Below are 23,438 nucleotides of genomic sequence, written 5' to 3'. Positions count from 1 at the left end.
ACAGTCTAAGAGATGTCAAAAAGCCATACTTGCTGCTACAACCCATAATTAGGGATCACTTAACTTGTGGTGAAACAAAGCAATTTTTGCAGCTTGGTCACAGTACAAAGAGCTGATTTTGCAGGCATTTCCGAGTGGTCCTACCCCTCACCACTGACTGGCATATACCATATAATTTAATGGCAAATTCTGCAGAAAATAAATTATATAATTTATCATATTACTATATATCTAAATCTTACATTTAAATCTAAATACATTATAGATATAAATGTATATACAATACAAATTGTAACAATCATCATAATTTATTATATGTAACATTGTACAAAAAGTTTAGAAATACTAATTAACGCCAACCTTAACAGAAACATTTTCACGTCACTAAATGGCACCTTCACTTAGGCTACAACACTAGCAGATGGTAACTCTCAATCACATAATCTATGGCTGCAGTGATTGTCATGTTATCTTTGTATTGGGGGAAGTATTGGGACATTCTAAAACAGTGTACTATATGAATAATATACTGGGGATGTTAGGTTTATTTCATGGAAAATCATGGCCAATACAATGTTTCCTGGTGATTGCAGACAATGCTATTTTTTGCAGTTTCTTTGAAACCACGAATTAACTACACCTCTACCCATAATCTATTAGAAGTAGGGTTACAGTTTTCTTCTCCTTTTCCAGAACTGACAATACAGAAAAATAGCTCTGACTTTGCTTTAAAACAAGAATTTAATAATAAATAGGAAAGTGACTACAAACTAAAACTTAGAGTTGGATTATCAAGTTTTACCTCCTAAACAAATATTTGAAATGAATGTCAAATCCTTAGTCATGAATTTCATCCTGTCTGCTTATTGTACCTATCAGATCCTTAAATCAAAATAAAATTCTTCAGAATGTAAAGCTCTCACACTGAAAAAACTACAACTCATGTTTGAAAAATCCTTTCCAATTAGAAAATTATACCATGACATCAGACAGAGAACAATTGACTGAAAAGAAAAAAACATTTTCATGAAGAAATGTATAGTTCAACCAAAAAATAATTGTGAACAGTAACAATTCTATAATCAATTATGAAAATTTTACTTCAATGACATTAATAAATAATTATTTAAATTCTGACTGCTCGTAAATCCTTTCCTGTTACAGATGTTTAAGAAAATAATGACTAACATAAGAAGAATAATTAAACCCTCAATAAGCTCTGATGGCATCCCCTTTACCATTTATTTTGAGTAGTTATCTTAGCCATTTCCCCACCAAAAGATGAAAAAAAAAATTATTAACAAAAAATGCCAGAGCCATTTTGTCAAGTTTCACTTAAAAATGCTTTAAGAGTGATGCCAAGTATGAAAACTTCATATTGAGATGACTAATTTCAGTGATTGAAAACAAGTTGGTTTTTTTTCTTTGCACACTTAACAATAATGTAACAGCATTATGTTTATTATCTAACACAAGGCAGGCATTAAAAATAAGGACCCTGGATCCTGACTTTAATTTTGAGCATTTAAGTAGTCCCCATCCAGTTCATTGGGCAAATTCATGGATGTAATTTAAACAAATAAAGAAATTACCTCAGGGCCATGCTTACTAGCAATGTTTGATCATGAAGTCTTCTGTGACACTGTTCTTTAGCTTGCTGTCACTTTGCTGATACGATATTACTTTTATTTTATCAAATTAATACCTAATACGATGTTAGTAGGGTATACCCTGCTGCCACTCTGCTATTCAAAAAAACCTGACAAATGAAGATAAATAGGGCGAAGGCAAATTAATCTCTTATCCACCATTATTGATATTTTGCTGCAGCTGTGTTGGCAGACACAGCAAAATTCTATAGCTAAAACAAAATGAAAACTAAAATGAAGAGCAAAGAATAGATCAGTTTGGCATGTGATCAGTTTAAGGATGCAATACAGTAGGCAGATTATCCTTAAACAACTAAGTTCTAATACTTCATTTCACTATTCCAATACTATGGAAAACTGAAAATATCACTGCAGTCTTCTGAAAGCACAGATCAACAAGATAAGCTGAGATAAGAAGAGCATGCAGTTTATGAATATGGGTTATTACCATGGTTACAAGCTTTCAGAACAGGCCTCTGAGTGGCTGGGCTCAGATTTTGCGGTATGTCTGTAAAAGCAAGAAAACAAAAGAAATGTAATACATAACTTTCAGAGATGTTAATATATTGCTTGTTTTTGGTTTTATTTCTGGGAGCAGAGCAGTGTTTAGTACCAGTGAAATATTTGACTCAGTAGAGAATGTTATGACTTTTACTTCCCATTTAATTACACTACTATAATCCCCGAAGAGATAAAGTGCATATGGTTCTATAGAAGAGTCTTGTCATAATATTCAGGCTATGTTAAGTTCAGTACACTGATTTCCAAAGTAGTACTGACATCAGCCAAATGGAACGAGCACCTCTGAGAAATATGTCATTGGAAGAAGAGTATTAAGCAGGCTGCTGGCACTTTAAGGAGTTGTAGCCTGTAGCACTGGACTCAAGATGCTTTTAAACAAAAAATGTTCCGTGTCATAAGTCTCTAGAAAGTAACATGAAACAGGTATAATATTCACCTTGAGGCTTCAGTATTCGTTTTCTCCGGTCTCGGAAAGCAGCACCTGACTGCAAGGCCTCCAGCAGACTATCCATCACTCCCGTCTCCTCACCTTCTGTAAAAAGAGTTGGAGGGAATTCCATCAAACCCTCAGGGTTACTGCAGCAATGTCAAAGCATATATGATCGTAAAAAATAATGACCTGTGCCTATATCAGTAATTTAAAATTTCAAACGGCATTTAACTTGCTCATAAATTAGCTGTCATAAGGAAGTCACTCTCATTACTGTTTGTGCTATGTCGATGTGCAGTAAAGTAGACCGAAATTTGTTTGATTTGCACCCATCTTTTCTATAGTTATATTCAACAATAACTTCAAGTGGAATATAACTCCATTCACAATTCTGTTTCTGAACCCTTTATGATACCATATGACATCATGCAGTTTGCCATGAAACTAATTTCTTGTGAGCCTGTTTCCAAGAAAGATTTTCCATATCAGACAAAAATTATAATTTGAGTTACTGTTCTGTAAAGAAAATCTCAAGAGAACAATGGAATATAAGAGTACAAACACATGGCACAATTTCTACAGAGTAATTTGCTTTAGATTGTATGTTATAGCCAAAGAATGAGCATGGCATTCAAGGAGATATTATATTTTCTGTTATAAGCTGTGAGTGCCTTACTTAATTTAGCATCTGAGAAGCTTTAGATAGGTATGTTTTGAAAACTTTTTATTTTAAAAAGATACAGTAATAGGATTTTCTTTAAAATAAAAGAGATCTTGTTTTAAAACTGCATTTGTTGTATTGCTTATAACAGACTAGACTCTGAAACTCTGCAAAACAGCAAATGAGAGTAACATACAGGGCAATATTCATTCAGCATGGGGGGCACTGACAAAGATATCTGATAAGGTGTTTGGAAAAGCACTTGAGCAAGCAGAAGGGAATGACAACACCAAGAAGGACAAGTGAGCTTGTGGAGTGAAATTTAGAGCTGAAAATCAGCATATACAGCAAGCGTCATCATGTCTAGCACTGAAGGTGTATGAACTTACTTCAGAATATTAGCTACTTCAAAATGTTAAGGAAAACTGTAAGCTTGAGTTCTCTATGATAAATATTTTGCTCATTTCAAAAGAGTTCAGATATTTAAATACACTAGGAGAATTGTATATTTTTTTCTTTTGGAAGTATGTAATAATCCTAACTTGAGTGTTATTCCAGTGTTGGAGCTCTGTTTCTAAATTTGCCTGAATAAAAGTTAAAAAGGAGAAATAAAATGCCAGTTTTTCAGCCTGACTACCATGTCGAACAATCACAACAAAGACTGCAGTATTCCATTTTAAAATGAATTAAAAATTCTCTGTTGTACCAACAGCCTATTTGATATTTATAGGTGGACCAGAGAGGTGACTAGCCATGTTAGCTTGAAATCAGACAAAAGGTAGGGCAGGGCAATACCTTAGAAATTAACTTTTCAGAGAGGCATGAGCTTTCACAGGCAACAACCTGTTCCATCAGATGCTATGAATGGACTGGTAAAGAGAAAAGATTATATAACGGGAAAGAGACAGGAAGAGGGGATGCTGCTACAAGAGGTAATAATTGGGTTGATTAAATCAAATGAGATGTTGATTAAGTATGCTGACCAAAGCTTAATGAGCTTAAGACCTTTTTTCAGATGAAGTTAAGACCGTCTTTAATGTCAAATAGTAGCAAAAGATGGTTTCCTTACCCCCAGAATATGGAAGTTTCAATTATCTGGTACAGGAAGTAGGCAATACTAAATTGTGGCAGTTTAAAATCCAATATTTCATATTTGTTTAGGGCAAAAAATAAAGAATCCCATCTCTTTCTCACAATACAACATTTGCTACTAGCACAAGATATCAGACCATAAACAAACCTAACAAAACCAATAGATTTGATAGTTACTTGGGCAAGTACTAAATTAAGAACACTTCAAAACAACCAGAGTATAATCTACTATTCCAGAGTATAATCTACTACTATATTTTGCACTGTGTGTCTTAATGTAGACTTTAAATAATTAAATAGGACTACTGTAATTAATGAAACAAAACTTTTCATAATAAAATAATTAATACTATTAGAAAGTGCTATTCATTTTTCACACTTGTGTTGTAGGTACAAATTTGGTTATAGATGAACATTTCAAACGGCTCATCAATAATAAATAGAAAAAGAAACCTGGGGGTGCAAAAACAACTTTTCTAGTCCTTTTCCTTTGGTATAGATATATCTGCAAACTAAGTAACTGAATCACCACACACAAAAGAATCAATAAATAATTTTTTCTGTCCAAAAGACGCACAGTAAGACCCACATTTTCTAATTTCTGTGCCAACAGTTGGATACTAATGTCTGTATTTTGATTTCTTTTGTAAGGAATTTGTCTCCAATTTTCGTGTTTCGCCAGCTCTGGACTAGGGCTGCTAAGGAAAGCCACAATAAAGCATGACATGCCTATTTAGCTTTCACCTATGCATTAAACAGATGTCATGTAGCCACCATAAAGAGGCACTGCACACATGCCAATTAACTCTTAGTACTGTGTATACATACTGGCATGTGCTGATCTAATAAGCACAACCAAAACAGAGTGTTTATTGACCTGCGCCCAACACTTATTCAGCATTTAGCAAGCACTGAATGAATGTGATGTGCTTCCCTGTGGTACTCTCTAACACAGTACTTCGCAAACTCCAACAGATTGTGCACTACTAATTTAAAACGATACAATCTTAAGTACCACCAGCAATTTTTTGTCATATAAAGTACTTACAATAAATCAGTTAACACATACCGCTGACAGGTTATTTGTATGCCACTGGTGATACCCATACCACAGATTGGGAACTGCTGCTCTAACACAACCCAGTAGTGTATATATACTCTGAATCAGCATACAACACAATTATCAATTTATAATCTACACATACCTATATATAGATATAAGTAACAATTTATGCAAACAAATTTGAAAGTTTAGTCCCAAAAGTTCAACTAATTAAGACAATTTGCAATATTTCATAGGTGTTTTCAACTACAGCAGGCAATCCAAAAGACACTCCTACCCCCACTATTACTAAGAATATCTTGTTAGATGGCAATGCAAAAAACAGCAGACTATTTTTACTGATTGTTAACAACAGACATTTTTTAATGCACTCAAAACCAAAAATATTGCCTGCCAAACTTTTAAACCAACTGCGACAAATTCCTGTGGACTGTTGGAGTAGTTTCTCTAGTCTTAAATTACCATTCAAACTAACCTACTGCCAACTTTGTATTTCCAGATCTAGTAATCATAGTTGACTTGTAAGCAGCTACATTAGTCCAAAATATATCATGTCTGTGTGATTGCCTTGTTTATTCCAATTCTGTAAGAGAGAATGTGGTGCTTCAAGGCCTAGTGCTGACTGTTCAAAAGAATATGGCTGATGGGACTGACATGCATTAGCCAATTAAATTGAAACTAATTGCTTCATTACTTGCCTGTGTCTAAGTAGCCTTCATTTCGGGCCCAACAACTTGGAGGGTTTTTTGATTTGGGGCTCATCATAACAATCTCCCCTAACACATTAACTTTTCACTATTAGCTCTAATACTTTGAAAGAAATGTTACTTAAACTGAATTGTAAATAAATACAGTTGGTTCACCTGCTTTTTTCTAAAGCCTGAACTAATCTGTTTCCCTGCCTTCAAGGTACATGGGGCTTACATGCACTTTCAGACCACAGCTAGTTAAAATAACTACACCTGCTATAGAAATACCACCCATCCTATGTGTAAACCAGTACACCTGCCAGCACAGTTGCTAAGTAGTCCCCTAAAGCCCCCTCAGTAGTCCCCCTCAGTATCTCAGTGCAAAATCAACTATAAATAAATTTAAAACCAAGAGCAACAAAAATAGTAAGCATTACTATACCAGAGATACCAATTCTCCATAAGCAGAAATACAAGATCACTGGTGTTAGTACCCCTGACACTGACTCTTTCTACACTAAGAACACAAGATCGTGCATGTAAAGTGCTAACCTAAAAATTAGCATACTTTGAATAATTAGTGACTAATTATACATCAGTATGAACCCTGTTACTAGGTAGTTTGTTTAAACATGAAATATTCTGTTGCTACAAGATTACTTTGGAAAAAATTTGAAAAAATAATTTCAATTTATTAAAACACCCCTAATTTTCTAAAAACTAAGAAGCCTTCATCCAAAGAAATAATAGAATTCACATTAAAGATGGCACAAATTCATTTACCAGAAAAATAACATCTACTTAGTGGGATTATACATGAACACTTTTTTTCTTTTAGGTTTGGCTATCTCAGAATGCTGCAAATCTTTTCTAACAAGTGCTAGTCAAACTTCAGAGCAACAATTCAGGAATAATTTAACACATGTGCTGTCAACATTGCCTAATCCAGCTGTGCAATAAAAGAACTTCATCTGAGACCAGGGAGTTAGACTGTCAGTTTCCATTGGGATCTAATTGATGACATGGCAATTAGATACAGCTCTTTGTTATACTGTAATTAACTGACAAGATCAACCCATAAAGTTGGCTTCCAAGTATCAAACATCTATCTTTTTTTTCCTTCTATTGTTCATATACTGTCATCATAACTGCAACTAGGATGGGGAAGAGATACCTTTCAGTAAAAGAAAACTCCTCTCTTCCCCCATTTAAAGAGAAAAATGATGCAAAGGCATAAACAAACTGTGAACCTTAAGAAAAAAGTTCTTAAGGTTAAGACTGGTAGGTCTTAACATTCTCTGTTCCACTTACTCATCAAAAGCCTCTATATAATATGAGAGAAACAAAGGCTTCCTATAAGTAATAATTGCTTTTCTGAGTCGGTATATTTCCATTTGAAGGAAACTATGTAATTGGCTGAACTGCTCTGAGGAGTTGAATCCACTGGCAGTACACAAGATACCTCACACGAGTTTGACATCAGCACTAAGGGAATAGTACACACTTCCTCCAAATGTCTCAAACCCTTTTCCCAGGGTTTGGGGTCCTGATATTATATAACTTCTAAAGGTAGATGGGGAAGTGGGAAAGAATAAAGAATGAATGAATAAGCAATCCTCAAGAGATATATAATACTTTTCTTCCTCAAGGGCTCTTGGCAACTTAACAAGGTGTGCTTCAACAGAGGGATAAAGACTGAGAAGCTCATTTAACTTTTTTTCTAGACTTAGTATCTAAAGTGCAATGCTGAATCCAAGAAGCACAAAGTTGCAAGTTGTTGCTTTGTAAATTTCCATTAGTGCTAGGAACGGGTCTCTACACATCAAGATAAGTGGAAACCTGAAACCAGGCATGAATCTGGAATAGGGCCTCCCGGTGACCTTGTCTTTATGACCTACCGTGCAAAGAAAGGTGGCCAGCACATCATTAAGATCATTCATTTCTTCTTCAATATAGATACAGTAGATACATTTTCAAAGAATGGATTGAAGAAAATAAGAATTAGCAAGCAGTTTTGTTAGAACAATATTTACACTGTATAAAGAAAAGTCATCTCTCTTGTATGCATATCTTTTAGGGGACTGTGGGGATCACATTTGTTCTGATTTTTGGGACCAGACTGTGGGTTTAAAGAAAGGATTGTCTATAAAGAATACATATGCCATAGCTTTAGCTAAGTCCTGAAACCAGGATTGTACAGACCCAAGTCACTGGACTCCCTGTCTCCTCATGAACAGCTGCAGATACCACAAATGAGTCAAAAGCTGAGTGCATATAGAAAAAAAAATCACAGTCCCTCCCTTATAGGACAACCAATAGATTTTGTCAGCCTTTTTGGACACGGCCTAATACTCCCAATAGATTTGACAAGCGTAATGTTACTTCTAAAACTGAAAGAGTGATGTTAAGTAAGGATCCCTGCATACTGACCACTGAATGAGAGGTCTCTCCTAATGAAATGGGGCATTTATACACAGACCTTTTTTGTCCTGCGACACGCTGGAGACCTGGCAGGTTGGAGCAGACTCGATTAATCATCGCATGCAGATGCATAGTGGCAAAATACGCATTAGTGCACAGAAAATGGCTGCAGTATGCTTTTGAACACCTTCGAAGTGTTTTAGTTCAAAAGCATGCCACCATCATTTTCTCAGTGCTGATGCGCATTTCGCCACTTAAACAACTGCATGTGCCGCAGCGCTGGCCACTTTTAAAAGCAGCTGGTGCTGCAGTGCAAACACATGTACAGATGCCCATGGATAGAAACTTTTAAATGTTGGAACCACTGTGACTTCCAGTTTATGAATCTGAATAGCACCTTTTGAAGGGATAGGTAAATGACTTCTACATTTATCATTAGGAAACGTCTAATTAGGCTTCGGGTATTCAATGAGTCACATAGTTTTTTTTAATAGTGTACATGGAATCAATGCAAATCTTTCAAGTCTAGCAGTACCAGGTCCTATGTACGAAGCTTCCTTTGACCTTTAGGAGGGCATGGATTCCTGTAATATAGGTAATGGGTATCTGCATAGCTAAGTGTCTTCATATCTGCATCACTATGACTTGCATGAAACATCTCTTTATCACTCGCTCTAGTACTCATTCACTTGGTCCCCAGCTTCGGCAAGAGATGCATGGGCGGAATCCTGTTGTGCTCCCAGGACCCCCAGGACACCGACGAGTCCCGGCCTACCCAGAGGTAAGCAGAGGCCTGTGGTGGGTGGGACTTAACCCAGCTGCAGGGAGGCAGCTGAGAGGAGGCAAGGAGGGTCATGTCCCGCCCCCTGCTCCTACTTGGTCCAACCCCCCAGGGAGCCACATGACCAGTCACCTGGTGTGCGAGTCAGTATAAGGGGGGGCACTCTCCTGTCCCCTCCTTCAGTGGGGGGAGGGACCCCCCCACCTCCCAAGAGTGGTGCAGTGCTGGCGGGCCCTTCTGTACAAGTGATCAGTTTAAAAAACAACAGAAGCCGCACTTGGCCCCCAGCTCCGGCAAGAGATGCATGGGCGGAAGCCCACTGCACCCCCACGAGCCCCGGGACCCCCAGGATCCATCAAGAGGACCCCCAAGGAGCCCCGGCCTATCCGGAGGTAAGAAGGGGCATGTGGTGGGAGGGACTTAGTCCAGCTGTGGGGTGGCAGCTGAGAGGAGCTGAGAAGGGTCACGCTCCCCCCGCCACCCCCCCCGCCAGCTCCTACTTCTCCTAGCCCCATAGGGAGGCACGTGACCAGAGCTGTGTGAACAGGACACACAGACAGGCATGCTTCTGGGCCTGGCATGTAAGTTAGCGTGGGAGTTCATGCAGGAGGGTGAGCAAGAAGGCCCAAGGCTCTGTCAGCGAGCCCCAAGGGAAGGTTAGCACAGCAGTAGCCGCACTACCACTGGTGCAATGTGGATGGGCACACACCGCACCCCAAGGAGTCTGAGACCTCTCCCTCTGGCACTTCTGAGGTCTCCACCCAGATGGAACCTATGGTTCCAGGCTCCACACAGACAAAGCCTCTGGCTCTCAGCTGTGGGGGCTGCCTGGCATGATTCCAGGCATATGGGACTTAAAGCATGGCCACCTCCCCTTGCAAGGTCTGCTCCACTTTGGAGTCTCTGAGACAGCAGCAGAAGAGCTCCAGACAGCAGTCCAGAGACTGTGTGCCATCAGGGATGGAGACCAGGAGATCAACTCCTACTGCCAGGCCCTTCACCCCATGAAGGCTGAAGGTCAACTAAGGTCACCTTCCAGGACAAGAGGATCTCCCACACTGTCCAGCCAGGGGGTTGGAACAAGGTGGTTAAGAGTCCCAAGGCCCACTGCACCAGGGTCTCCTCCCCTCTGGAGCTATGCAACAGGTATGAACCTCTTGCAGCTCCAGCAGAGCATGCAGAGTTGCCAGCTCCTGCAGGCAAGGGAGGTTCACCAACGGCTACCATTTCTACTCTCCCTAAGATGAAACGCAGAGTAGTCTTTGTGCGAGACTCCCTCCTGAGGGAGCAATCTGCCACCCTGACCCCTTAGCCCAGGAGGTCTGCTGCCTCCCGGGGGCCTGTATCTGGGATGTAGCAGAGAGGATCCCAAAGCTTATGTGGCCCTCCGACCACCATCCTATGCTCCTTATCCATATGGGCACAAATGACACATATCGGAGCAATCCCAGTCTGGTCATGAGTGGCTACAGGGCTCTGGGAGTGGGGTTTAGGGGGTTGGGGGCACAGACTGCTTTTTCCTTGATCCTCCGAGTTATGGGTCATGGGCTGAGGAGGGAGAGACAGATAGAGGTTGTCAACCGAAGACTGCAGCGCTTGTGTCATCATGAAGGCTTCAGCTTCCATGATCACAGCCCACTCTTTGGTGAGAGGCAGTGGTCTGCTGGGAAGAGACTGCCTCCACCTCACTTCACTGGGGAGGAAACTCTTCTCACCCAGAATAGCTGACCCGCTCGTTGGGGCTTTAAATGAAGCCTGCTTGGGGTGGGGGGGGGGGGGACAACCACCAAAGCAAGCCTGCTAGGCAACTACTACAAAACCAACAGGTTAGGGCACCCAAGGGAATCCACTCTTACCCCAGCCCTGGAACTGTGTTCTCCTGGGAATGAAAGGAAGCCTAGGGCTTCCAACAGGCCGCTTTTATGTCTGTACACCAATGCCAGGAGCTTCGGGAACAAACAGGAGGAACTGGTCCTCCTGCTAAACATGAATGACTATGATCTCATAGGGATAATGGAGACCTGGTGGGACTCCACGTATGACTGGGCCACAGGTATAGACGGCTATGCCCTGTACAGGAGAGATAATGCAGAAAAAAGGGGTGGGGGTGTAGCTCTAAGGAAAGCTACACGTCACTGCAAGCTGACATTGGCACCCAGGGAGGATGACTGGAGACCCTCTTGGTTAAAATACACGGGGAATGTGGCACAGAAGACACAATGGTAGGAGTCTACTACAGACCTCCTAACCAGGAACAAGACCTCGACCAGGAATTCACCAGGGAACTGGCTGAGGCTACATGCTCTCGGTGCATGGTTGTCATGGGAGACTTCAACTACCTGGACATCTTACGGGAAGAGCACTCGGCCAAATCCAAGTGATCACAAAGCTTCCTCACATGCATGGACGAGCTCTACCTGACACAAGAAGTCTATGGACTGACAAGAGGTAAAGTGATGCTGGACCTGGTACTGGCTAAAGGAGATGATCTAGTCAGCAACCTAAGAATAGAAGAAAAGCTGGGAGACAGTAACCATGAGCTGATCACTTTCACTGCCCTAAGGGCCATGACTCGACAGGGAGAGGAGTCCAAGAGGAGTGGTTGCTCCTTAAGGAAGCGATCCTGAAAGCTCAAGGGATGTCCATTCCATCTCAGAGGAAAGGTAGCAAAAGGGCACAACAAACCCCTTGACTCAGTAGGGAACTTGTGGACCTCCTACGCCTAAAAAGAGAGGCTTAAAAAGGATGGAAGATAGGAAATCACCACAAAGGAGGAGTATTCTGCACTGGTTCGTACCTGTAGGGAGTGAACCAGGAAAGCCAAGACTACAACTGAACTCCAACTGGTTACACGCATGAAGGACAATAACAAGTCCTTTTTCAGATATACGGGGATTTGGAAGAAAAGCCAGGGTAACACTGGATCCCTTCTAAACAAATGGGGCAACTGGCAACCAACACCCAGAAAAAAGCCAACCTGCTTAATGGGTACTTTGCATTGGTTTTTCTTCAGCTCAAAGGGACCGTCCTGCCTAGCAGGATGCGGGACGGCCAAGGTGAGGGTGAATTTATACCCAGCATCGGTGTAGACTTTGTAAAGGAACACCTCAAGAGGCTGGATACCTTCAAGTCAGCTGGTCTTGACAGATTGCACCCCAGAGTACTTAAGGAGCTGGCAGGCGTCATAGCCCATAGATATTCAAAAACTCGTGGCGCTCAGGTGAAGTACCTGAAGACTGGAAGAAGGCTAATGTGGTGCCTATCTTCAAGGAAGGGAAGAAAGTAGATTCGGGGAACTACAGGCCAATCAGCTTGACCTCAATCCCTAGAAAGATCCTGGAAAAAATTATCAAAGAGACTATTCTTGACAAGCTGGCTGATGGCAACATCCTGAGGGATAGCCAGCAAGGGTTTGTTGTGGGTAGGTCTTGCCTGACCAATGTCATCTTCTTCTATGACCAGGTGACATATCACCAGGACAAGGGGGAAGAGATTGACATCATATATCTGGACTTTAAAAAAGCCTTTGATCTGATGTCCCACGATCTGCTCATGGAAAAATAGGCCAACCGTGGCCTCGGCTACATCATAGTCCGATGGCTGGGGAATTGGCTCCGGGGCCAGACCCAGAAAGTGATAGTCAATGGAAGCGAGTCATCATGGCGCTTCATGACCAGTGGTGTCCCCCAAGGATCCATCCTTGGACCGGTTCTCTTTAATGTCTTTATCAACAAAGTGGACACTGGTGTCAGAAGTGAACTGGCCAAGTTTGCTGATGACACCAAACTTTGGGGTAGAGTGTCCACACCCGAGGATAGGCTGGTGATCCAGGCTAACTTGGATAGGCTTAGAAAGTAGGTGGATACAAACAATACTGACAAATGCAAGGTACTCCACCTCGGGGGAAATAACCCACAGCACGCTTATAGGTTTAGCCTATATACGCTTGTTAGCACCACAGCCGAAAAAGACTTGGGGGTCATCAGTGACAACAAGATGAACATGAGCCACCAATGCAATGTTGCAACTGGTAAAGTGAACAAAAATATGGCTTTTATTCATAGATGCTTCTCACCTAAAACTCAGCATATAACTCTCAGGATGTCATCCTCCCACTGTACTCTGCCTTGGTGAGGCTGCAGCTGGAGCACTGTATCCAATTCTGTGCTCCACAATTCAAGAAGGATGTGCAGAAGCTTGAGAGAGTCCAGAGGAGAGAGACACACATGATCAGAGAGCAAGAGAATAGGTCTTATGGAGAGAGGCTGAGAGCCATGGGACTCTTCAGCTTGGAAAAGTGCAGGCTCAGGGGTGACCTGGTGGCAGCCTATAAGCACACAAGGGGTGAGCATCAGGATTTGAGGGAATGCCTGTTCACCAGTGCGCCCCAAGGGATGACAAAGTCCAATGGTCACAAACTCCTCCAAGACCATTTTAGGCTCGACATAAGGAAAAACTTCTTTATTATCTGAGCCCCCAAGGCCTGGAATAGACTCCTTCCAGAGGTGGTGCAAGCACCTATCCTGGACTCTAAAAAAAATGTTTGGATGCTTATCTTGCTGGGAACATTTGACACTAGCTGACTTCCTGCCCCTGGGGCAAGGGGCTGGACTCAATGATCTTCTGAGGTCCCTACCTGGCCTGTTGTCTATGAAATCAATGCCTATGATATAATGGCAACCAATTAAGATCTCAGTCCTGATCCAATGTAATGCCAGTCTATAGATCCAAACTTGTATCACAGGCAATAGGTAAATTAATGGACTTTTTTATTCTTAAAACCTGACAGGAGACAAATAACTCTTGTAAGTCTTTTGCTGTTCTAGGAGAAAGCATTTAAAGGCCCAGAGTAAATTTCAATTTCCTTTGTGATCTTTTCCCCCCCATGAACGAAGTAAAATCATGTGGTAGATCTTACGAAGAATATAAGACAAGCCTATCATCCACTCCACAGATGCAGGATTCAATGTTATCTTACTTGTAGATTCTTTCTTCAGACCATTAGAATAAATGAAAACAACACCAGGAGTCAAACCAAATTCCAGCACTAAAGCACTTGTTATATTAAAGGTAGGACCTTTCTTAATGGATATACCATTAAAGAAAGGCCTAAACTTTCACTCTAAGTTCTGAAGTGTTTATGGAACTGACCTTAAGAGATCTGGAGGGACAAAATTATGTGTAGCACTATAAAGGTGAGCTATATCTTGTGAAGTCCAAGTCCAAGGTTTGTCCTGAGTGTAGCTAATCCATTGGGCCAGTGTGGCTAAGTCATGCTAGGATATATAGCTGTGAAGAGACAGCGGGAACAAACAAAAGACTCATGGCAGGAGAAAGATCCAAGGAAGAACAAGACAAAGGAACAAGAGGAGAGCGGAGGTTCCAGAGCAGCTGCTCCGTGATGCTTGGGCGAGCTGTGGGAGAGAGAGGTGGGGCTGGCGAGAAATGGAGACAGGAGGAGAGGGGCAGAGTCGGGGAGAGAAAAACTATGGACGGGGAGAGGAGAGAGAAAAAGCGACAAAAAAGGCTTCCAGAGAGTGAAGAGGACCAGAGGGACTTACTAAACAGAGAGGCTCCAGCAAGGGAATCTAAAGAGGTAGTCTTCTAGAAGAGAAAAAACAGGACCAGGAAACTCTCCTCCCATGCTGAGAATATCGAGGCTGGGCAGTTGTTGTTTAGGACGTGTCTGGTAACTGGTCCGACAAGTCTTTAACCAATAAGAAAAAGAAAAGAAGGCGATTGAGAAGGGAAGTCACTATAAGTCCCGAGGAAGAGGAACCACACCCAGGGAAGAAAATGAGGAATAGAGAAATAGAACCCAGGGCAAAGAAGGGAGGACTGATTCCAAAGTAATTGATAAACAGTACTCAGTTAAGTTAAATTTATATCCGAGTTGGACCTTGTTTAAGTTGATATTCATGTTTAATTGATGTAAAGAAGTAATGATAATCCTACTAGCAGCAGGACGATATATAAATTGAAAAACTGATAAATAAAGGACCTTGTAAACTTGACTTGAAAGGCAATAGGCTATAATTGCGAATTGAAGGTCAACCCATGGGACGCCTTACAAGAAAAACAGAAAAGGGGAAACAAAGGTGTGTTCCTAGGGGACCCTCTTCATCACGATGGATTGCCAGCTATTACGATGGTAGAGAATAACTGACACCTCCTGACTTATAACACCGTATATTAATCAAGACATGGCAGGCGAGAGTCGGTAAATACCGTTACACAATCAGGCATTGCAATCTGATATACGAGAGCCTAGGAGAGTGCACTGGGTTAGACGTGACCCCCCCACAGTAGCCAATGGCAAATAAGGGAGTGATGACTTTCAAGCTGCCTTTGGTTCTTCAGCTCAACAACCAGGTATTCAACAAGCTGGGTCTCCTGTGGGACAGCCTTCAGCATGAGTCTTGAGGTCCCTTCCAACCCTATTTGGATCTGTAGCAAAATACTTAAGCCATTCTATCACTGTGCCCTTCCTTCTATCTTTCTTCATTCTCTTATCCAGAACTGAAAGTACATGATTGAAAGGGTACTCTCACTAGGACTGGCTGTACTAAGAATCCATGCCTGTAAGTTCCTGCTACATCAAGGACTAGAACCTGATGACTTAGATCCTCTAGCGCTGAAGATTCTGCTTCAAATCCACCAGTAGAAGACAGTATCTCAGCCAGAGGCAGGGTTTTTTGTTTCCTGAAGGATAAGGGGTTAAATGTGGGAATCTTCAATACGCAGAACTAAGACACTTGAATTTACCCCAGATCCCCAAGTATAAGGCCCAAAGACCCCTGTGGATACTGTTTTAAATAGCCATGGAATCAGTACCTGAAGAACTGGAGGATTTGGATGCTAGATCCTGTTGAAGCAGTAAGGTTTGGAGTTCGTTCGGACACTTCATGGGAGAACAGAGATAGAAATCATGCACCGTAAAGGAAAATATCATTCCCTAAGCAAGGCACTCATTTGAGTGGTCAAATTGGGAAATATGGTAGCAGAAGCAAACTCTAACTGCTTCCCCTTCAGATCAACTGTAGAATATATAATCCCAAACTGAGGTAAGAAGACTGCTGAAAGAGGTATATTAAGAAAGAAAATAGCAAAAAAATTCTAAGAGTAAACCTAAAAAATCTAAGGCACTAAGGATACATCTGCATGGCAAACTGCAGTGCTTTACAGAGATACCAGAGCTACCTCAATGAGGTAAATTAAACTGGAAGCAGTACAGCTTTAAATAAGCAGCCTTCCACCTGGGCTAATAAACGCTTCTTTTCAGGTACAGCAATGTGCTAGCTTTGGTATTTCTATACAGTTCTGCATTGCACTGTACTGACATACCCTTGAATCTTCAAAGATCCTAGCACCTGTCAATATCAGCTTGGAGAGGTCCCCACAGTGACATACCATGTGTCTCTGTCACATGGGGGTCAATGCTTGCATTTGTGTCCCTCCCCTCCAGGATGATCCGAGCAGGGTGCGGGGCCCAAGGTAAATCAGCCTGTGTGGGGCCCTGCCTCCTGCCCTACTGCACTTCCACGGGGGAATTAGCAGCGCGGTACACTGGCCACAGAGGGAGAGGCGGTAGTCAGAATTTCTGGCTGGAACAGCCAAAGAAAGCCACAACCCACCAGGCAGGTGGGTGGGCCACACACAAAATGCAGGAGGCACCCCCACCGGCCAGTGCCCAGGGGCCACGGCCCCCTGCTGCCCCCCATCAGTATGCCACTGGATCCCTGATCCATCTGCTGTAGTGAATAGAAGAAATTGGGTAACCCAAAGCACCATACCCCCTTTATAATTTCACTATCAGAACGTACAGGAACACTATTTGCTGAAGGATTGTAGGGCCAGTGGACACAGGTCTACTAGCAAAAACTGTCACTGAACAAGCAAAGCCACTCAGAAAGGAAGCTCTATTTTACTTTTATCATCTTCAAGTGAGAGAGAACTTTTCTTCCAGAACTGAGGAAAATTAAAACATTTTTAGTTTAATTTGTCTTCCTAGGCTGTTAGTGACACAACGTCTATAATAACATGCAAGTGTACAGTGAAGAGGATTACATTTTATTTTAACATGGCACATTTTCTTCCAAGTTGACACAATTCCACTATATAGTAAACCCTGCTTTGTACTAGATAAGCTGTAAGAGTTCCAGTATTCCTTCTGTTTAATGAAAGAAACTTGGAAATCAACATTAAAAGAAAAAAAAAAAATTTTCTTGTCTATATAAAATTAACAATATATTTCTTGCCTTACTATAAATCTGATGATAAGATTTAGAATATAATAACTATGTTAGGGTGGATAGTAAAACAATTATATGGCAAAGGACTGGAGAAAGTACAGATTTCTCTCATTGTATGCAGGTTCTGTATGTACAAATTTGCTCTTATACTGATAAGCTCCAAGCTGATTTCCATTATACAACCACCCTTTTTATACCAAAAATGTATTATATGTGAGGTAAATTCACTCTTATGTAATCGGTGTGGTGGAAGCCCATAGTCAGCTGCTTTGTGCGGTGCATTGTGGGAATGACGGGCACCAAAATACAGTCTCCTATGTGGATCTGTGCTCCTCACTCGTTGTCTGAGACACGTTTTTCTGTAGTTGCCGTCCCCATTATGATAGTGCTCTGTGCATGTGTGCAGTCTGCTGTTGGCAAGTACCAAAACTGTCTTGTAAAAGTGGTAGAAATGGATCTACAGGTCAGTACAGGCGAGGTCTTGAAATGTATCCCTATTTGTTACATTGTAATGTGGGTTCCCTAGATGCGAATTTGAGTTATGCACCATTTTCCAGGAATGCATGTACAGCATAAAGCAAGGGAACGTGTATATTGGTTTTCAGCTACTCTGAAATAACTTTTGTATCCCACTCTGTTGAAAGAAACTAAACCCTGGCAATTCTGCAGTTTCATTCTTTCCTCGTGTACTTCTACTTCCCATGGGATACAGAGGACACAAGAAATATTTAGCACAGAAAGACTAGTGCACAATATGCCACCAATCCTCCTTCTTAATTCAGATTTAAAAAAATACACCTTAACTATTGCACAGTTTTTACTGTAGAGAAGTCAGAAAATAAGAAAAAAGGTTTTTATTTAAATTATTTACGTCATCAAACCAGGAACCTTAATCTTGTTGACATATTTCAACAAGATACTGCTCTGGATACAACTACAGCTTTTTCAGCCTGTTATACAACCTTTCAAGAATCCCATAATGAGTTAGAGAGATCAGGTATTCCATATGGCACTGTTTTTGCCATGCAACTTTTTCTTAATTAACTTTCAGTCTGGAGGGTATCAAAATGATTACATTCTTTTTACATTGCAGTTTATGTTTGGGATACAAGCTGCTCTTCTATCTTAATCTCAGGATGTATTTTGGGTCATATACAGATCTTTGTTTTCTGATCAAGTGAAACTTAATCCCTTTGCAGTCATTTCATCGATTTAACTAAATTATGTCTTGGACCTTCATTCTGAAAGATTTTCCCAAAAAGTGTTTGAATTGAAAGAATGATAATGAGGATTTCTCCATGTTCGCCAGAACAAAGAAGAATATCTATTTTTTTTCCTCTATGTTAATTTTGTATTCGCGCTCTCTCAGACATTATTGTCTCAGCATGCAATAAGGAAAGATTCAAAAACCCCTAGTCTGTAACAATTATGATACTGCTGTTTTTAACTTCTTCAGAAATCTGTCTGTCCCTCAAGTTCTTTGGTAAAGCTAACATTGCTTCCAAGTTGATTTTTTGCTTTCACTCAGCAGGAGCTGAGAAACATCAAAAGAAGACACTCAGTCTACAACCACCTTCATCAAATTATTTAATAGTAGTGCAAAACAGCTAATCCTCCAGAAATTACTGATGAGGTTATCTTAACAAAATGGGGGGAGTTGCATAAAATGCTTCAAAAAAGAGGTACTGTTCTTACTGGATATTAAACTGTTCCCATACAATAAATATTTTGATCAGTCTAAGTTAAAGAAACAGGTAGAAAAGGGTTGGAGAACATGGAGAAACCCATCTAGTAAAATAATGTCACTTTAAAACTATGGAAATTACTGATGAGGTTATCTTAACAAAATGGGGGGAGTTGCATAAAATGCTTCAAAAAAGAGGTACTGTTCTTACTGGATATTAAACTGTTCCCATACAATAAATATTTTGATCAGTCTAAGTTAAAGAAACAGGTAGAAAAGGGTTGGAGAACATGGAGAAACCCATCTAGTAAAATAATGTCACTTTAAAACCATGGCAGTCCCAACCCCAGGAAAAAAAAAAAAAAAAACACTGAAAAGAAAATTTTAGAAAGAAAAAATGTATTCTTATCTTGTTCATTTTCAAATTAATATGCGTCAGTTTCTAAGAAAAAAGATTTTAAAGTAGTTTGATACCAGGTCCCCTGATAATTATTAATGATTTTGCAATTATATTTTACTTGAGTTTGCATATTTTTCTCTCCCCTGTTACTGTGCAATAGAAACAAACAACAAGAGAAACTGTCAAACAATGACTACAAAGGGAAAAAGTGAAATTGTCTATATCTATACACAAAGTGCTGTCAAACACTGAAAAAGCCAGAGAGCTATTTTTCTCCTTTAATGTCTTTCAGTGATAGTAATCCTAAGGGTTCCGTGTAAAAACTGATAGAGAAACATTTCCAGATAAAATTGTGATACATAACTTTTTTCTTTACTTGGCTTTTGTCCAGGATGAACTATAGATGGCAGATAGGAACAAACTAATGGTATGAACAGGCATTCTTTGTTAGAGCTGGGAAATTTCCAGAGCTAGAAATCTTTCTGGAATACAGGAATTCCTGCACCAAACCCCTTCTCATGGTTTTACCCTCAGACTAGGGTGATCCTGGTCTGGGGAAGGCACAAGGAACAGCAGCTGTTCCACTTCTAGTCTCTGGGAGAGGTCCCAGGGGGAGGGGGAGGCGGTGCAGTAGTGGGGAAAGATTCCCCACACCTTCACCAGATTGGGAAGGGTGTCAACCTGGAAGATCTCTCAAGGACAGGCCATGTTTCCTCTGGGAGAAACTGCATGAACTGGTAATTTCTACCAGGAGAGCAGTGATTCTCCCAGTAGAGAAGCAACACCTATACATGGCCTAAATGTTCAAGATGGAAGAGTATTATTGGACATTTAAACATAATTATCTTTGAATTTAGTCACAAGCAACTAATTAACAGAACTAACAGTTGTTTCAGTGAAGAAGGGTTAGAAGGGGTGGGACCAAAATAAGGTTGGCCATAATAAATAAGAACAGTTGAGACCAGGCCTCCTGATTTATAAATTTAGACACAAACAAAAGAAAGAGAGTTGTGCAGTGACTGCAGCAGAATCTAAGTAACAGAAAGTAAAGCTGATTTTTTGAAAGAGGCCTGGAGTGAGCCTGGGATTTGAGATAGATTGATGGATGTTAAGAGAATGGAAGAAGAGTTAGTAGGAAAGAATATGATAAGAAGGCATAAGATTAAGGTCCTAAGTAGTCCCTGGTTAATATTAAAGGAGACATCATCTGAATTTGAAATTAAAGAAGAAACAGAAAACATTTTTAGGAAGTTTTGTTCTCTGCTAGATCTTTGTATAGAAGAGCTGTGTCGAAAAACAACCACTCCCACACTGTACTCAAATAACATTTGACAAGTGTTGAAGTGTTAAGAAAGTGTTTGTTGTTTCATTTACTAAAATACTTATATGATGCAAAATATATTAATTATTTCCTCCAAATTATTCATGAGAAAAGCTCAGGTGAAACTAGAAAATCATGGTGAAACCAGAAAATTATGTTTACAGTAATGCTTCATAAAGATCCTAGCCTTCAACACTAATGATAAAACAATATGAAATATGCAATAAGAACAGTTAGAATGAAGTATATAAAATTAGTGAGGGGTAGCTAATCGTCTATAGAGTAAGAACTGCATGATAAAGGGAAAGTTTTTAGGATCTGATAGTTGAGAAAAGAGAAAACAGTGGAAATGGAGGAAATATCAATGATTCTTACAAACCTATTAACATTTGCATAAGAAAATAGAGGTGTAAAAAGCATATGGCTAACCTGTCTTAAGAAAAACTTAGAACAGAGTTTTTAAAATAAACTACTAATTTATTTTCAACTAATACAGAGAATTGCTAAATAACTGAAAACGTAAAGTTCAATCATGAAAGCAGTCATATACGGTAGAGAAAATCTAAGCAGACACCAAGAAATCTAATAGGTCCAGGGAAAAGGTTTGTATTTAAGCCCTGTGAGGTGCTAGCATGCAAGCCACCCACTCCTGCAGATGCCTCTCTTAAAACATGGGATGGCTAGGAGCTGCATTCCAGTGACAATGGAAAAGTAAGACAGCCTTCTTTATAAGATTCATGGTAGAATGAATCCATTATAAAAAGGAAACACTTTTCTATAGTTACCGAGGAACAGAACAAATACTGTCCATGTTTATGTGTAGTGAAATAAACTTTTAAAATAAGAATTGTCAGTACTACAAAGAGGATACGAGGCCCCATTCTAGAGAATAACTAAATGGATATAATTTCAGAAAGCAGAGATCTCAAGCTGCTCTAATTTAATGAACATGATAATTAACTGATGATTTCCTAAACAAACTAAAAATAAGGAAATAGGAGAGGTGCCTAATGGCTGGTTTAACCAGTTAAAGAAAAAAAAAAATTCAACCGAACTTTTTATTAAAAGATTACATCATGTGAACTACCCTGAAAAAAGTATAAGTTACAATTGTGTAAAACATTTACACATGTGCTATGAACATTTAAAGGGAAAAAGGGGAAAAAAAACCCACAACTTATTTTCCTGCTCACGCCAAAGAACAGAATGGCAAATTTAATAATTTAACTTTTCTAACTCATTAGATTATAACTCACCAACATTGGCTACATACGTGTATGGTCTGCACACATGACATCTGAATTACCATGACTCTCAATAGCAGTCATTTTTCTTATATTTTTACACAAATTCCAGGTCTTTCAATTTAAAGGCTGGTGTAAAATAAGTTTTTAGGGCCATAAATTTAAAATCCCAGAAGGCAAAAATGTTATTTTGGTGGTGACTTAGCTTAACATGGCCATAAATCTAAGAACAGCTTGTACAAACACAGCATGCACCAGACCAGTACAATGAAGAGGTAAAACTTTATTGTCAAAATGATACTGATTTGAGACACGCAAGGATTTCTTACAGTGATATCTTTTATTGGACCAACTATGTGGTTGGGATACAATTAGACAAGCTTTTGAATACAAGGCGTTTTCATCCATATTTTGCATTCAGTAGCTTGTCTAACTGTATCCCAACTACATAGTTGGTTCAATAAAAGATATCATCTTAAGAAATCCTTGTCTCTTGCATAATTTCTGCAACCTCATGGCTACATTGCTCTTACAATACGTTCAGGTCAAAATACAATCCCAAACTTGAACTCTTTAACTACAAAATTTAGCTCCTAAACCTGTATGGGTGATGTTGTTAAAAGACAAACAACACAGAGGAATTTTAAGCAGAGATACTTTCAGTGAACTGCCAGTTCTGTTTGAAAGTTAAGTCAAATGTTTACAGAAATAGTACCCTTTAGAAATAAATTGTTATAGCAACATTAAATACTTCCTCATATTAGAAGTTTCCCTTGCTAAATTACTAAATCTAAATTACTAATTACTAAATGTGTAATTTAGTGCATTATACTTTTTTGTTTTGTTCACGTGCAGTCAAGTTTACTTCACATAAGACGATCGTAGGTTTCACAAGATGTAGACAGCATTGGGGTAGAGACAAAGCAGCAGGTGGTTTAAGACGCTCACTGTCTGTAACAAACTGAAACTTTCTTTGACGTTCTCCTTTTAGTCACTTGCCTTGAAGTCTTTGTGAGAGAGGCAGAATATTTTGAAGTGGGAAGTAGGAATCTAAGTAGAGAGCAACTTTGACTAGATGACAATTCGAAACAGAACAGGAAAAAGCCACAGATAAAGGGTCTCTCCATGCATTCAACCAAAAAGGCATGATCTGGAATTCTGATCTTTATATTAAAGATCAAAAATAGACGCCTAAAATGTTGAGGTTTAGTCTCTCCCCCCAAAAGTAA

General features: G+C 40.0%; 1 protein-coding gene across 1 annotated transcript in view; it reads right to left on the bottom strand.

Moving 5' to 3' along the window:
- Window positions 1-23,438, bottom strand: part of LOC102388353 (protein diaphanous homolog 3) — a 435,025-nt gene that overhangs the window by 123,950 nt on the left and 287,637 nt on the right. The window contains exons 24-25 of the mRNA XM_006026725.3: window positions 2,608-2,703; window positions 2,098-2,157 (exon numbers count right to left, since the gene is read on the bottom strand). Of these exons, the coding sequence (XP_006026787.1) occupies window positions 2,098-2,157; window positions 2,608-2,703 (156 nt within the window). The remainder of the gene's footprint in view (window positions 1-2,097; window positions 2,158-2,607; window positions 2,704-23,438) is intronic.

The sequence above is a fragment of the Alligator sinensis genome, unplaced genomic scaffold, assembly GCF_000455745.1.
Source record: "Alligator sinensis unplaced genomic scaffold, ASM45574v1 scaffold80_1, whole genome shotgun sequence".
Lineage (NCBI taxonomy): Eukaryota > Metazoa > Chordata > Crocodylia > Alligatoridae > Alligator > Alligator sinensis.
The sequence above is the reverse complement of the archived record's forward strand: the minus strand, read 5'-3'. Positions and strand labels throughout refer to the sequence as shown.